This window comes from Carlito syrichta, unplaced genomic scaffold (genome assembly GCF_000164805.1).
Source record: "Carlito syrichta isolate Samal-C Ts95f unplaced genomic scaffold, Tarsius_syrichta-2.0.1 Scaffold314733, whole genome shotgun sequence".
Classification (NCBI taxonomy): domain Eukaryota; kingdom Metazoa; phylum Chordata; class Mammalia; order Primates; family Tarsiidae; genus Carlito; species Carlito syrichta.
Window position 1 is genome coordinate 164,014 of NW_007258829.1, and position 16,354 is coordinate 180,367.

Sequence of the window (16,354 nt, forward strand, 5' to 3'; positions counted from 1 at the left end):
GTCTCGAACCCGCGGGCTCAGGCAATCCACTCACCTCAGCTTCCCAAAGGCACGGGATTACAGGCTGAGCCACCGAGCCCGGCTCCAAAAACTTTTTAAAAAGCATGTCCCCTTTGTCTTAGTTTTAAAATTTCTTGGTACTATTATTAATGAATTTTTTTCCTTCCCTTCCTTTTTTTTTCTTTCTTTCCTTTTTTGAGACAGGGTCTTGCTCTGTTGCCCAGGTTGGAGTGCAGCAGCAAAATTGTAGCTCATTGCAGCCTTGAAGTCCCGGGCTCAAGCAATCCTCCCACCTCAACCGCTTGAGTAGCTAGGACTACAGGCATACACCACTACACCTGGCCAAGTCTTGGGGTTTTTCTGCAAAGATGAAGTCTCACAAGGCTACTCTTGTATCTTTTAATCTCTGGTTTATCTATAATTATGACTCCTTTTTTGCCTTTGGTCTTGTTTTTTAAGTCAAAGTCTCGCTCTGTTGCCCAGGCTAGAGTACAGTGGCACGCTCATGGCTACCGCAGCCTTGACCTCCTGGGCTCAGGCAGTCCTTCCGGCTCGGTAACTGGAACTACAGACATGTGTCATCACACCCAGCTAGTCGTTTTTTTTTTTTTTTTGGTAGAGATGAAGTCTCGCTATGTTGCCCAGGCTGGTCTCAAACTCCTTGGCTCAAGCGATCTTCCCATCCCAGCCTCCCAAAGTTCTGGGATTGCAGGTGTGAGCCACCGCACCTGGCCTTTCTGGCTTCTTAAATTAGAAATTGGCCTTGTTAGTTTTTATTCTTTCTTCTTTTTAAATATAAGTATGTAAAGCTATGAGAATTTCTGGAAGCCCCGCTTTTGCTGCATGCCACAAGTTCAGTTCTAAACGTTTTGGTTGATGTCTGTCAGTATAAGCTTGTAATGTATCTCTCTGCCAAATCGTGTGATTTATTTTTTCTCCAGTAGCCTGAGAGTGATGCAAAAAGGGGGAGAGTCAAGGACAGTCCAGGTTTGGAATTCTGCCATGCAAGTTCTCCCGTCTCACGTCTCCTCTGCCCCTGCCCCCACCCGCTGGTCCTTCAAGTCTCACCACCCCCACCTCTCGTCACACTCTAGTTCACTGTGGCGTCCGTCCCTCATGTCCATCACTAAATGTCGTTGCCTAGACCTCGCGAGACTGTGGCCATGAAAGTTTCAGCTGCTGGGACAAGAGTGTTTGCAAAGATGGGAGGTGGAATCTCAACCAGGTGGCGGGGAGTCAAGATAGAAGGGGCTGAGACGGGCAGAAATAGGGGGCTCCATGGGCTGGACGTCCCAGCTCCATAGAAGACAGGTGGTCAGGAGTCACAAGTGAACAAGATGGACCTGCAGACAGCTGTGGTCTGCAGTGGGACTTCTGCATTTATACCTCGGAGGTAAAGCCACTTTCAGTGGATTTCCACAAGCCAGCCACATCACGCCCAGGGAGTGGGAGGGCGGAGGGGACAGACGGGAAGGCTGGGGAAGAGGGAGGACCAGTGTTGGCCTGGAGGGGGAGGCTTGTAGGGAAAAGGCAGGAGGCAGAGGGTAGGGAATGCTGAGAGACAGGTGCCCACACCTTTAGGGCAAGAAACGGTGGCAAAAATGTACAGTTCATCGCAGTGAAGAGGCATGGGGTATGGCCCAGCCAAGGGCCCGGGCCTCCTGGATGCAGACATTTTGAATGAGGTGAGAGGAGGAGTGGACCTGACCTTGCCTTTGGACTCTGAGGGGCACGGAAATCACGAGAAAGAAAAGCAGCGGCCTACGAGGGCTGCAGGGGAGAGCCAGGCTTTAATTAGGACCCGGAGGTGTCTAAAGCCTTCGACGAAAGCATTCTTGGCTGGGTGTGGTGGCTCATGCCTGCAACTCCAGCAATTTGGGAGGCTGAAGCAGAAGGATTGCTCGCATCCAGGAGCTCGAGACCAGCCTGGGCAACATAGTGAAACCTTGTCTCTACAAAAACCTTTTTTTTAAAAAATAAAAAAATTAGCTGGAAATGACATGTGCCTGTAGTCCCAGCTATTCAGGAGACTGAGGCATGAGGATCGTGAGCCCAAGAGTTTGAGGCTGCGGTGAGCTATGATTGCACCACTGCACTGCAGCCTGGGCAACAGAGCGACTCACAAATAATAATAGTAATAATTTAAAAAGAAAAAACAAAAGAAAAAAGTTCTCAAAATACCCACTGTATTCAGTCCGTCGTCCCCGTGCACTTATATGTGACATGTTTCTCCCCCACATCTTCCTTCGCAGCAGCCTTTACTTCCTTCGACCCAATATCTGATCAGCAGTCTGCATTCATTGATTATCCCATCTCAAGGCACGTGTGTCTCGCCCATCACGCACAGTGTCACTAAATGGGGGTGGGAATCTCTACACCAGGTCTGCACAGGACAGGCACTGCTGGCCAGAGCCGGAAAATCAGATAGAGGCTTCCCATTTGAGCAGTTGCTCAGCTTGGGTGTTGTAAAGAGGCTGTGCAGTTACACAAATGTGTTTTTGACTTGGGGGCTGATTTTATATATACAAGGTCCCACAATTCGGTTCAGGAACCATCCTAGAGAAAGTGCTCCATACCTCCATGCGGTCACCTTCAAAGTCCTCCCCTTGGGAGGCAATGCTCCAACGCTAGCGCCTTGTCCACCCGCCAAAGCCATTTGGGAACTCTTTTTCCAGAAAGGCCCTCAGAGCCGTCGTCGATATTCGCTGGGGCCCGATAGTTCAGTTCTCAAACTTGCCAATGTGCACTTAAGTTGAGAGCACTGTACAAATAACTGCATTGAACACCCTCCCTACTCACTTCATCTGGCCCCCGATGACTTTTTTTTAGCTGAAGATAAAGGAAATATTGAAAGGAAGACATTTGATGACGACTCTGATGGCCATTCCAGGAAAAGAGTTCCAACGTGGGTCGACTAGGTGCTGATGTCAGTGCATAGCTTCTCAAGGGGAGTGCTTCGAAGGGGACCGCAGTGATATTCATCAGGAGGCATGGAGCACTTTTTTGATTCGTGAACTTAGTTGTCAGGCTTTGTATCAGCAAACAGCATTTACTCTGGCAAAGCTTGAGGCTCTGAGGACTCCCATGCCTGAGTTCACACCTCGGGTCTCATCGTGCAACTCCTGCTTGTGTGTTTGTTCCTTGATTTGCAGGCACAGGAAGTTTGTTGATTTATTTTTTAGGAAAATAACCCTAGCATCTGGCTCCACTTGAAATCCACAGAGGACACTGACAGCAATACCATTTACTGAGCTTATACCACAGGTCAGCGTTGAACGGACTTTCCGTGCGTTAGCTGAGTTGCTGATGAGCCCAGGAACCCCTAACACGGCCAGAGTCGTAATCATCCTCACGGGATAGATGAGCAAACTGAGGCTGGTGAGGTTAGCCCCCTTGCTGCAGGTCTCAGGTCTATCGAGCGGAAGGGTGGGCAGGTACGTCTGACTCCAGAATCCATGCTCCCAACCTCCTCATAAACACAGAGTCCCTCACTCCAGGGATGCCGTCCACCTCTGGGCGATGGGCCACAGGCAAGAAAATGCCTGGCTCCTGTCTGACGCTCTTGCCTCGAGCCCTAGGTTTGCATTTGACTCCTGGACAGGTGGCCACGAGGGCTGGAGGGGCTGTGTCGGGAGCCACACGGTCTCTCCTCTTCCGGCTCCAGCCTTCCCCCAGCTCTATTCTGACAAGCCTCTTAGGTCTGAGCTTCTTTACACAGCAGGGATAACCATGGTTCTCTTGTACAGGGATCCAGTGTCAATGCCACAGATTCCTCTTTTGTTTTAAACTTTGAGAATAAGTGTGTTGCAGCTGTTGAGTTATTAGCATTTGGGGTGCATCATTACAAGGAGACGTCTAGGAATCAACTGCCTTTTCTTACACGGGGGGACCCCCAAAAAGCTGGGATTACCTTTTGGAGGGTGGAACCCTTATAGTAAGGCTTCCCCCGCGAGGTAAGTGTCCCAGGAACCCATCGGCATCCATTTTTTATAAATAATTTCCAGGTTTTCTGGTCCCCCTCATGTATCAGTTTTTTTTTTTTTTTTTGAGTTGGAGTCTCACTTGGTCGCCCAGACTGGAGTGCAGTGGCCGCTCCCGGTCACCGCAGCCTCGACCTGCTGGGCTCCGGCGATCCTTCTGCCTCAGCCTTCCGAGTAGCCGGAATTACAGGCATGCACTACCACGCCCGGCTGATTTTTTGATTTATTGTAGAGATGAGGTCTCGCTGCCCAGGCGGGTCTCGAACCCACGGGCTCAGGCAATCCGCTCACCTCAGCCTCCCAAAGGCGCGGGATTACAGGCTGAGCCACCGAGCCCAGCTTCAGTTTTTCTCATTTATAAACAAAGACCTTATGGCACTAGGAAAGTAAAGCCAACTGGCAGATTATTGCCCAACTCAGTTTTATTTCACTAAATACACCGCACCCCTCTCTGGTCTCAGTCACCAGCCTCAGGGATGGGCCAAGCCAGCAGCTGCCTCCTTAAATAAGTGACTTGGCTAAATTTCAGACAGGGAAGCCTGGCACGAGCAGCGGCACACAACACACCTTGCTGGGGACCAGGAACGCTTTTCTTTTGATTCTGTAGGTAAAATGCTCAAAAACCTGGGGGGAGACCAGTGCTCTGTGTCATCTTACTCCTTAACACAAATGACCTCTTCAAGCACGCTGACATTTAAAAAGAGACCAGAAAAAATAAAGGGGCAAAGCGAACGATGCCAGCATCAGACCTTCGCAAGGACCCACTGAGTTCCCCGGGCGCCGGGCTTGCCACCTACCTAACATCCTCAGCTCTGCGTCCGTGAGCGCCCAGCGCTGTAGCCCGAGCTTGGTGAGCTGTGGGACCGCTCCCAGGTGCTCCAGCAGGCTGGCCAGGATGCCCCGCACACCATGGCCCCAGGGCAGCAACAGGACAGAGAGCCGGTCCAGCAAGTCCAGCCTGTCAACTGCAAGACAGAGAGAGTGGCTCAGGGCTGGGTCACCCCCACACTGAGGAAGGGGGAGGGAAGAGTGAACTCTATATGCAGGGTCTGGGGCCCTCTCAGTCTGCAGTGAAAATCGACCTGGGCATTGGCTGTTTGGACCGTATTCAAGCATCTACAAACACCGTGCAGGACAGGATAGCAAAACCGTAGGCACTAACAGTTTCAGCGAACACCAAATCACAGGCAATCTTGCTTCATTCTGACCTAATTCCTCTTGTATTATTATTTTTATTTTTTTGTAGAGATAGGGGTCTCACTATGTTGCCCAGGTTGGTGTGGAACTCCTAGCCTCAAACAATCCCCCAACCTCAGCCTCCCAAAATGCTGGGATTACAGGTGGGAGCCACTGTACCCAGCCTCCTCCTGTATTATTCCAAAGCAAATCTGAGACGGCATGTATCCATTTTTTTTTTTTAACCAGGATCACATATTGCTATTGCTCACACCTGTAATCCCAGCGCTTTGGGAGGCAGAGGCAAAAGGATTGTCTGAGCTCAGGAGTTTGAGACCAGCCTGGGCAACGTGGCGAGACCTCATCTCTATAATAAAATAAAAAATTACACTTACCTGGAAGGGAAGATACCATGATCACGAAGGTGGTTTTCCCAGGTCGAGGCTCACCCATTGCACTCTGGGTGTGCTGACCCCTACAATTCCCGTCCCCCTCCCCAAAAAAATCATAAAATTAGCCGGGCGTGGTGGCACATGCCTGTGGTTCCAGCTACTTGGAAGACTGAGGCAAAAGGATCGCCTGAGCCCAGCGAGTTGAGGCTGCGATGGCTGTGAATGTGCCACTGGCCACTGAACACCAGCCTGTGTGACAGAGTGAGACTCTGACTCAAAAAACAAACCAAAAAACTCCAAAAAAACAAAAAAGGAAAGAAAAGAAACATGGGTAAAGAAACGGAATGCAGGCCTGGCTCAGTGGCTCAGCCTGTAATCCCAGCACTTTGGGAGGTCTAGACAAGTGGACTGCCTGAGCCTGCGGGTTTGAGACCAGCCCGAGCAACTTGGCAAGACCTCATCTCTACAGTAAATCAAAAATGGGCCAGGTGTGTGGTAGCCTGTGCCTGTAGTTCCGGCTACATGGAAGGCTAAGGTGGAAGGATCACTGGAGCCCAGCAGGTCAACACTGGGGTGGCCGTGAGCGTGCCACTACACTCCAGCCTGGGTGATAGAGTGACACTCCAACTCAAAAAAAGGGAAAGAAATGGAATGTGTTATCCAAACCACTTCCCCCAAAAAACAAATGATCACTAATTCCCTAAGCAAATTGGTCTTTTTTAAAAAACTTTTTTTTAGCCCCAACCATGGCAAGGACAGGCAAATTTGTCTTGACCGAAATGTTTCCAACACAAAGAAATGATGAGTGCTTGAGGGAGGGATGGAAACCCCAACTACCCTGATGGATCATAACACATTGCATGCAATGTCAGAAAGTCACGCGTACCCCGGATATACAGCTAGTATGCACCCACCATAATTAAAAGCAAAGCAGTTTTTAAAAATTGTCTTGCATGTCAACGACCCTCAGACACTGCTTCCCTGAGGGAGGCTGGCAGGTGGGTGTCCTGGGTGCCAGAAGCATGTGCAAACTGGTATCTCAAAAGATAGGGCACGTGCTCCTTAACGACATTCTAAGAAAGGCCTAAGTGACTTTCCTAAGGAAGGGGCATCTCATAGGGCATGAATGGGTTCAAAAGACTGCAGGGCTCAGGTTGTGCTTCCGGACTACCCAGTACATAGGAGGGGGACCCCAAAAAACCCGGAATTATCTTGTGGAGGACGGGCCCCTTGTAAGACAGTTCTAGGAAGCCATTGGCATGCCAGTACCAGCTAGTGTTGTTGTGAGAGGCTGCATTTGACTCCAGTAAATTTTTTTTGGAGATTCTTTCCACGTGCTTGCCCATTTCGTGATGGATGACGCACCTGCCCACACCGTGCCAAGTGTTCAGCAGTTTTTGGACAAAAATGGCATGACCCTCGTGTCCCATCCTCCCTATTTACCAGATCTCACCCAGGTGACTTTTTTTGTTTGTTTCCCCGGATTAAAAAAAAAAGTCCTCAAAGGGAAACGCTTTGTTGATATGGAAGAGGTTAAAAAAAAAAAAAAGGCTGAAGCACTAAAAGGCATCCAAATGGGTGAGTTCAAAAACTGTTTTGAGGGCCGGGCTGGGTGGCTCAGCCTGTCATCCCAGCACTTTGGGAGGCCGAGGTGAGTGGATTGCCTGAGCCGGTGGGTTCGAGACCCGCCTGGGCAACTTGGCGAGACCTCATCTCTACAATAAATTAAAAAATTAGCCGGGTGTGGTAGCGCGCGCCTGTAGTTCCAGCTACTCGGAAGGCTGAGGCGGAAGGATCGCCGGAGCCCAGCAGGTCGAGGCTGCGGTGGCCGGGAGCGGCCACTGCACTCCAGTCTGGGCGACAGAGTGAGACTCCGACTCAAAAAAAAAACAAAAAAAAAACTGTTTTGAGCAGTGGAAAAAGTATCCTGATAGGTGTCTTGCATCAAACAGAGAGGACTTTGAAGGTGACCAAAGTTTAAATGTGTGAGCATAAATACACGATTTTAAAAAAATAAATTCCGGGATTTTTTGGGTCCCCCTTGTATATTCAAGTGTCTGATTTGGCTGAGTTGTCACTCTTACTCAGTTCGAGCAAAGCTTCATTTCCATTCTTTTCCAGGCAATTTTCTGATAAATCAAGAATGCTCAGTTTGACCAAATTGTGAAGATTTTGAGCTGGAAAAAAGTGAACCAAAATGTTAAAAAAAATTCAGGTAATTATATAGGCATTAAAAAATATCTTTAGAAGAGTTCTGAGTCCTTGTCTTCCATGCTAATAGTAATGCAAACAACCATTTGACTTGATTAATTATTCCCAAAGATACCTGGATAGGTGTAGCCCCCAACGCCCATGATTGTGCCCAGATGAGCAGATATTTCCTGGGCCTGGATTCTGATTGATTAATTAATTAACTCCAGGTCACACGGAGCCCAAAGCAGCATGGGATATAGTTGCTATATCACCATGGAAAATGCACTCAATCTCTCTAACCCTCAGTGTCTTCATCTATATATTTTTATTTAGTTAATTTCTTTAAATTTTCTTAAACATTTTTTTTTTAGAAACAGGATCTTGCTCTGTTGCCTGGGCTGGAGTGCAGTGATGTGATCAAAGCTCACTGAAGCCTCAAACTCCTGGGCTCAAGCAATCTTCCTGCGTCAGCCTCCCAGGTAGCTGGGACTATACATATTAAGCCACTGCACTTGACTCATGTCTTTTCCTATTGAATGAGATGGTTGAACTAGATAAACTGTAAGGTTGTTTCCAGTTCTAAAATGGTCTTAATCCTTAAGGCAGGGAAACAGAGGAACAAAAAACAGGTGAGATAAGCTGATTTTTTGTACCTCAGCCTGGATTATTTTGTTGACATCACAGTTGGGATGTTAATAATAAAAACATAGAAAGTTTTGAAAATGGATGTGAAAAAATAAAACAAATAGCAGATGCAAATCCATCCATATCAATAATTACATTAGGTGTAAATGGACTAAACACTCCATTTAAAAGGCAGAGATAATCAGAACTGGATTTTTTAAAAAAGCAAGACCCATCATTACACTGTCTACAAGAGATGTATTTTAATGACAAAGATACAAATATATTGAAGTAAAAAGTACAGGACCGGGCTCGGTGACTCAGCCTGTAATCCCACGCCTTTGGGAGGCTGAGGTGAGTGGATTGCCCAAGCCCGCGAGTTCGAGACCCGCCTGGGCAGGCAAGACCTCATCTCTACAATAAAATCAAAAAATTAGCCGGGCATGGTAGCGCGCGCCTGTAATTCTGGCTACTTGGAAGGCTGAGGCGGAAGGATCGCCGGAGCCCAGCAGGTCGAGGCTGCAGTGGCCGGGAACGGCCACTGCACTCCAGTCGGGGCAACTGAGTAAGACTCCAACTCAAAAAAAAAAAAAAGCTGAACTCCTCTTTACAAGGGTCCATTTTTTATTTCCATTTCTAAGCAGGTTTTTCCCCTGTGGTCAGCGGATAAGTAAAAGTGTGTGCTTGTCATGTTCATGTATCCAATAGTTGTCTAGCCTTTTCCAGCTGTGTGTTTTCTAGCTATAAGTTTATCATCGTATACAAATGGCTTCCTTAGGTATCTTTACCTTTTTGCCAAAACCTAAATTTAAAAACACATCTGAATTGAACATATCCAGTCTATCCAGAAATATGCAAAGGTTTCTCCACACTTGACATGCATACCCTTCAGGAACTCAGGAATTCAGAAGACTCTACTGTTATATTAATACACATTAACTCCATCTTTTTTGGGGGAAGGGGTCAGAGTCTCACTCTGTCGCCCAGGATGGAACACAGTGGCACACTCATGCTCATGGCCACGGCAGCCTCAACCTGCTGGGCTCAGGTGATCCTTCCACCTCAATCTTTCAAGTAGCTGGAACCATAGGTGTGTGCCACCACGCTCGGCTTATTTTTGATTTATTGTAGAAACGAGGTCTCACCAAGTTGCCCAGGTTGGTCTTGAACCCCTGAGCTCAGGCAATCCACTCACCTCAGCCTCTCAAAGTGCTGGGATGACAGGCTTGAGCTACCATGCCCGGCCTATGTTAATTCCATCTTAACAGGGCAATGGGTAAGAATTGGAGGCTGAGAACATTCAAGTAAATCTTTTCACTCTCTGCTTCTCAATCATTTATTCACTCATTCATCCCAATATTCCTTAGGTGGCAATTATATGACTGGACACGTGGCCAGTTTCAAGCATCTATTCCTTACTTTCTTCCTCTCCACCTCTTTAACATCTTCAGCTGTTCTGCAATTCTCTCCCGTTGTCCATCAATAGTTCATTTTAATTCTACTATGGAGAAAAATAATTAAAGACAGACTGGGTATTATCTAGAAGTCATCATCATCTTTTCCAGTTTCTCTTAAAATTAAATTTCCATTTGATTTTAGCGTGAATAAGTATAATAGTGTCACATGTTCTGTTACACTGTTTCCATTCACTTAATGGAGGAAATGTTACCCAGGGTTTTCACGGCATTCGCAGACAAGCAGCAGGAGACTAACTGGATTTCTTCAAGGTCGCGGGGTTCACTCGACAGAGCCCTGACTATGTAATCCATTCCCTCCCCAATGTCAGACAAGCGGGTCAGACGAAGTAAACATATCTTCTTCAGATGGGTCAGACCTTCAGCTGCAAAAGGATTGAAAGGAGACGTGTTAGGATACCAAATTGATTTGATTTAGACACAGATGAGTGGATGGAAAAGAAGGCAAAGAACAATTGTGCAGAGACCTTCCGTGCTTTTTTTTTGCAAGGACCTCAGGTTGCAAACAGAGAGCTGCTTTTCCTTTGACTCTCGCTTTCCACGTTTCCTGAACCAGACACACATCCCGTATGTGAGGTGACCCTCTTAGGAGCATGAGAAAAACTGTAGGAAATGTGTAGGGTTTTTTTGTTTGATTGGTTCATTTTGTTTGTTTGTTTGTTTGTTTGTTTGTTTTTTGAGTCAGATTCTTACTCTGTTGCCCAAGCTGGAGTGCTGTGGCACGCTCACAGCTACTACTGCAGCACTCTGGGCTCAGACGATCCTTCTGTCTCAGCCTCCTGCGTAGCTGAAACTACAGACACACACCACCATGCCTGGCTAATTGTTTTATTTATCATAAAGACGAGGTCTCACCAAGTTGCCCAGGCTGGTCTCAAACCCCTGGGTTCAGGTAATCCTCTCACCTCCACCTCCCAAAGTGCTGGGATGACAGGTGTGAACCATTGCAGCCAGCCTAAATGTGTAGTATTTTTTTTTTTTGAGTAGGAGTCTCACTCTTGTCACCCAGGCTGGAGTGCAGTGGCATGCTCACAGTCACTGCAGCCTTGACCTATTGGGCTCAGGCGATCCTTCTGCCTCAGCCTTCCAAGTAGCCGAAACTACAGGCACACACCACCACACCTGGCTGTTTTTGTAATTTATTGTAGAGATGAGGTCTCACCAAGTTGCCCAGTCTGTCTCAAACCCCCAGGCTCAGGCAATCCTCTCGCCTCTGCCTCCCAGTGCTGGGATGACAGACTGAGTCACCAGGCGCAGCTATGTATTGTATTTTTAACGGGTATTGGTGTGTACTCTTTACCATGACTCTTCTCTCCTGATGTCTTCTGGGAACACACCCTTTTCAGTCCCTTCAAACCTCTAGACAGGGTGGGGTTATCCAGAGGGGCAACAAGGACTCTGGTTCCTTGGAGTGCTTCTAGGGTAACTGTGTTCGGTCTCAAAGAGCCCAGCTTGGGACTGTGGGATGGGGGCCTGAGACTCCTTTGACACTCCGACTCAAAAAAAAAAAGTGTATGTGTCTAGTGGAGTCATAAAAACATCCTTGCATGGGCACAGAGCCAATGCCAAAGAGTCTTGAGCTAAGTGTTCTTATCAAACTGACATGGATAAAACACAGAAGAGAAAATCCAAACCTGACCTAGTCTTATCGCATCTTCCTCATTCATCTTAACATTATCCAGTACGAGCTTCATAAGGTTCTTCAAATTCCCCAGGTTGTCAGTCAGGCCACCTGTCAAAAGGAAAAACATGGGACCGTGGTCAGGTGACATTTGCTATTTGCTGTCATTTACTACAAGTGCCACTTCTGCTACCAAGCGAGAATTGAGTTATCACTATGCCTAAGAAATGCTTGTGAAATTGATACACACATGTATTTTTGGCAAGAGATGGGCCTCATACTTAGTTATAATCACATTCTTCAAATATCTATGACTAGATGTCAGTCACAGAAAGACAACAGGGGGATCTTCCAACACTTGGACAAGAGAAAACATACTTCTGAGTAGTCATGAGTCCAAGAAGAAATCTCAAGGGAAATCAGTCAACATTTTGAAAAATACAGAAATTAAAATAAAACATCAAAATCTACAGCTAGCGGTGCTTAGAGAGAGGTTGAGAGCATTGAATGTCTATATTAGAAATGAGGTGAGGTCTCAGGTGAATAACCAGGCGTGCTACTCAGGAAATTACTGAAAGGGGGAGTGAGGGCCACGAGAAGTCCAAACTTCACCTGCATGCAGCCTACTTATGATGCAAATCCTAGCTTGTACCCCCCAACTCTAAAATAAGAAAATAAATAAATAAAATTACAGTACGGAAAGTAAAATAAACCCAGGGTGAGAAGGAAGGAAATAAAGATAAGAGCAGAAATCAAAATTGTAAACAGATAAACGATAGGAAGAAAATCAATGAAGCTAACAGCTAAATATTTGAAAAGATCAATAAAATTGATATATTTCTAGCAAGACGGACCAAAACAAAAACAAAAACAAGAGAAGACACAAATTACCAATATCAGAAATGAAAGAGAAGACATCACTGCAGATGTCACAGGGACATTGAGAGGATCATGTGAACAAATCCACATATGTAAATTTGACATTTATGAAACTGCCTATTCCTTGAAAACCACCAACTACCAAAACTCACCTAAGATGAAATAGGTTACCGGAATAGTTTTACAACTATTCAAGAAACTGAACCTGTAACTTTAAATTTCCCAAAAGAGAAATCTATAAGCACAGATACTTTCATTTGAAAATTCTACCAAACATTCAAAGAAATAACTCCAATTCTACACAATCACTTTCAGAAAACAGAAGCAGAGGGAACACATCCCAGTCATTTCATGAAGCCACTGTTAACTTGTTAAGAAACCCAAACAAAGACAGTACAAACAAACAAAAAACTTCAGACCCATATCACTCACGATCATAAAAGGGAAAATTTACAACAAAATAGCAAATGAAATTCAGCTATGCATGAAAAGAGTATTACAGTCACCACCAAGTTAGCTTCATATAGAGAATACAAGGATTATTTGATATTTGGAAATCAATCCATAATTCACTATATTAATAGCCTAAAAGAGAGAAACTACATGATCACTTAAATTGGTGCAGGAAACATGTTTAACACAATCCAGCATTCATTTATGGTTTTAAAAAAAATTCTCAGCAACCTAGGAATAGAAAAAAGTCTCCAACCTGATGAAAGGCATCTACAAGGAAACTACAGTTAATATCATACTTAACGGTGACTTTGAATGCTTTCTCCCTAAAATCAGGAACAAGGTGGGATGTCCACTGTCATCACTCCCAGTCAACATTGTACTAAAAGTCTTAGTCAGTGCAATAAGGCAAGAAAATAAAAGGAATACAGATGGGAAAGGAAGAAATAAAACTTTTTTTCAGAGATGACAGATTGCCTATGATAAAAATTTCAAGGACTCTACCAAAAAAATCTCCTAGAAATAAGAAGTAAGTTTAGTGAAGGTGTAAAATATAAAGTTAATACACTAAAATCAGTTGAATTTCTATATATTAGCAATAAACAGTCGAAAACCTAGAACTGTTTTAGATGCTATTTAAAATAGCTCCAAATGAATGAAAAGTTTAGGTATAAATAACAAAAAAAAAAATGGTATCTAGTATGTTGAAGACTACAAAATGATGATGAAAGAAATCAAAGAAGATCTAAATAAATGCAAAGAGAAACCATACTCATGGCTTGGAAGACTCAGCATAGTAAAGATGTTAATTCTTCCCAAATTGGTCAATAGTTTCAATGCAGTTTTAACCAAAATTCCAGAAGAAATTTTTGAAGATATAAACAATCTAATTCTAGAATTTACATGGAAAGGCAAGGGAACGAGAATATTTTTAAAATTTTGTAAAAAGGATAAAGTTGAGGCTGGGCTTGGTGGCTCAGCCTGTCATCCCAGCACTTTGGGAGGCTGAGGCAAGTGGATTGCCTGAGCCTCTGGGTTCGAGGTGAGCTCTTGTCTCTACAATAAATCACAAATTTGCCGGGAATGGTAGTGCGCGCCTGTAGTTCTGGCTACTTGGAAGGCTGGGACAGAAGGATCGCTGGAACCCAGCAGGTTGACACTGGGGTGGCTGTGAGCATGCCACTGCACTCCAGCCTGGGCAATGGAGTGAGACTCCAACTCAAAAAAAAAGAAAGAAAGAAAACATTATGCTGAGTTCAAGAACCCATCTCAAAGTTTACATATGTGTCATTCCATTCATGAAAAGATAATGTCGGTGGGAGTGGTGGCTCACGCTTGTCATCCCAGCACTTTGGGAGGCAAGAGTGAGAGGATTGTCTGAGCCCATGGGTTCAAGAACAGCCTGGACAACTTGGCAAGAACTCATCTATAATAAATCAAAAAATTAGCTGGGTATGGTGGTGCATGCCTGTAGTTTCAGCTACTTGGAAGGCTGAGGTAGAAGGATCGCCGGAGCCCAGCAGGTCAAGGCTGCGGTGACTGTGAGCGTGCCACTTCACTCCAGCCTGGGTGATGGAGTGAGACTTCAACTAAAAAAAAAAACCCCAAAATCCAAAAAACCATATAGAGTTGTTAAGCTGTCTAAATGAGTTGCTACATGAAAAGTGCTTCAACAGAGATGTTGGCTACCTGTACTGTGTACCTTGTAAAAACCAACAAGTCGGAGGAAGTTGAAGCAACATGTTGATCAAAGTGACAGCAAAGGAAAGCTCTGTGACGGAGCTGAGGATGTTACGAAGAGGTCTGTATGTTCTGAAGAGAGTCAGAGGCCAAAATAAAAAGCAGCCTTGTCCATAGATGACAGGGAACTGGATGTCAGTTCTGTGAAAGAATAAGCACTGGTTACGAACACAGACCGTAAGAAGGGTCAGGGAAGTGATGTTATGGTGAGCAGTAGGACAGGCTGGGTCTGTACCCAACTGGAGATCACGAGTCTTGTCCAAAGAGTGTAGAAACAGGTTGTGTGGACCTGCCACACCGCCACCAAGTGGGCATGCAGCTGCCAAGTCTACCCATTTTCAAGAAAAATGAGAAACCTACATTTTCAACCCCAATTTCTATTTTTTTGTGTGTGTGTGTGAGTCGCAGTCTCACTCTGTCATTCAGGCTACAGTGCAGTGGCACACTCAATGGCCACCCCAGCCTCGACCTGCTTGGGCTCCGGCGATCCTTCCGCCTCAGCCTTCCAAGTAGCCGGAACTACAGGCGTGCGCTACCACGCCCGGCTACTTTTTGATTTATTGTAGAGATGAGGTCTCCTCAAGTGGCCTGGGCTGGTCTCAAACCCGTGGGCTCAGGCAATCCACTCGCTTCGGCCTCCCAAAGTGCTGGGATGACAGGCTGAGCCACCGGCCTCAACCCCAATTTCAAAACGCTGGAGACCTCCCCAGGGAGAGGAGTCACGGCTGGAAGACAGAGGCGGGAAGGAGGCTTTTCATAATTTGGACAGTGTGACTCTATTACTCAAAAATACTCAATTAAAAAAATTAAAAATGAAATATTAGCAAAGATGAAAACAAGTCTGTGTACAATGTAGGCCATATTTAACGCATAAGCGACCACTTTGCAAGATCAGTACCCAAAAACAGCCTTCAGAGGGAGACGGTGAGCTTCCCGATAAAGAAGGTAGTCCTCTAAGGTCGGGGCGACAGCCTGGATCTTCCGGAGTAGGAGTGGCAGAAATTATCTGCACAGAAGGTTCTAGATTCTTAGAATCATAGAGAACTCCTCTGTGGGGTGGCAGGTTAGGCAGACCCTGAAATCATCTGTGCCTGAACGTGAACCCCAGATGCATGTTCAGCGGGGCAGTCAAGGTTCTTGCCGTGCACAGCTTCACATCACACAGCAGGCTCTGCTCTGGCAAGGGCTGGTCTACACAGGTGGGGCTGGTCTACACTGGTAGGGCGCATACTCACCTTCAGTGTTATTTGGAATTTGGGGAAGGCTCCCTTTTGAAGTCTGAAATTTCTTTATGTTAGACAGAATCTATTCCCAAAAATCTTCTCTCTAAATGGACAATAGCTGGGACTGGGCTGGGCTGGCTGTCTTGTAATTTCCCTGATATCCAGAATTTAGCAATACAATTAGTCACTGGCTCCTGTGGGTGATTGGTTTAACGGCTGGATTTCCTCCCAGACTTGAAGGGGTGGATGAGTCCACTGGGCAGGGGAGACCTGGGTGTTGGGTTGAGAGAGGTGCTGGCCTGGAAAGGTCTGTGGGAGACACGCTCTAAGTCACCTATGTATATTTCAGATGTATTTTACCATAATCAATATATCTGTATTTTTAAAATTTTAAAAATTTTTTTATTTTTTTGAGTTGGAGTCTCAATCTGTCACCCAGACTGGAGTGCAGTGGCTGCTCCCGGTGATCTTCCGCCTCAGCCTTCCGAGTAGCTGGAACTACAGGCATGTGCTACCACGCCCGGCTGATTTTTTAAAAAATTTATTATAGAGATGAGGTCTCGCCAAGTTGCCCAGGCGGGTCTCGAACCCGCGGGCT

The 16,354-nt window shown here is 45.9% G+C and overlaps 1 protein-coding gene across 1 annotated transcript in view; it reads right to left on the reverse strand.

The window, feature by feature from the left end:
* NLRC4 (NLR family CARD domain containing 4) overlaps positions 1–16,354 on the reverse strand; it is a 29,019-nt gene that overhangs the window by 7,724 nt on the left and 4,941 nt on the right. Inside the window, exons 3-6 of the mRNA XM_008071816.2 lie at positions 11,480–11,572; positions 10,035–10,205; positions 7,633–7,725; positions 4,778–4,945 (exon numbers count right to left, since the gene is read on the reverse strand). Coding sequence (XP_008070007.2) covers positions 4,778–4,945; positions 7,633–7,725; positions 10,035–10,205; positions 11,480–11,572 — 525 coding nt within the window. The remainder of the gene's footprint in view (positions 1–4,777; positions 4,946–7,632; positions 7,726–10,034; positions 10,206–11,479; positions 11,573–16,354) is intronic.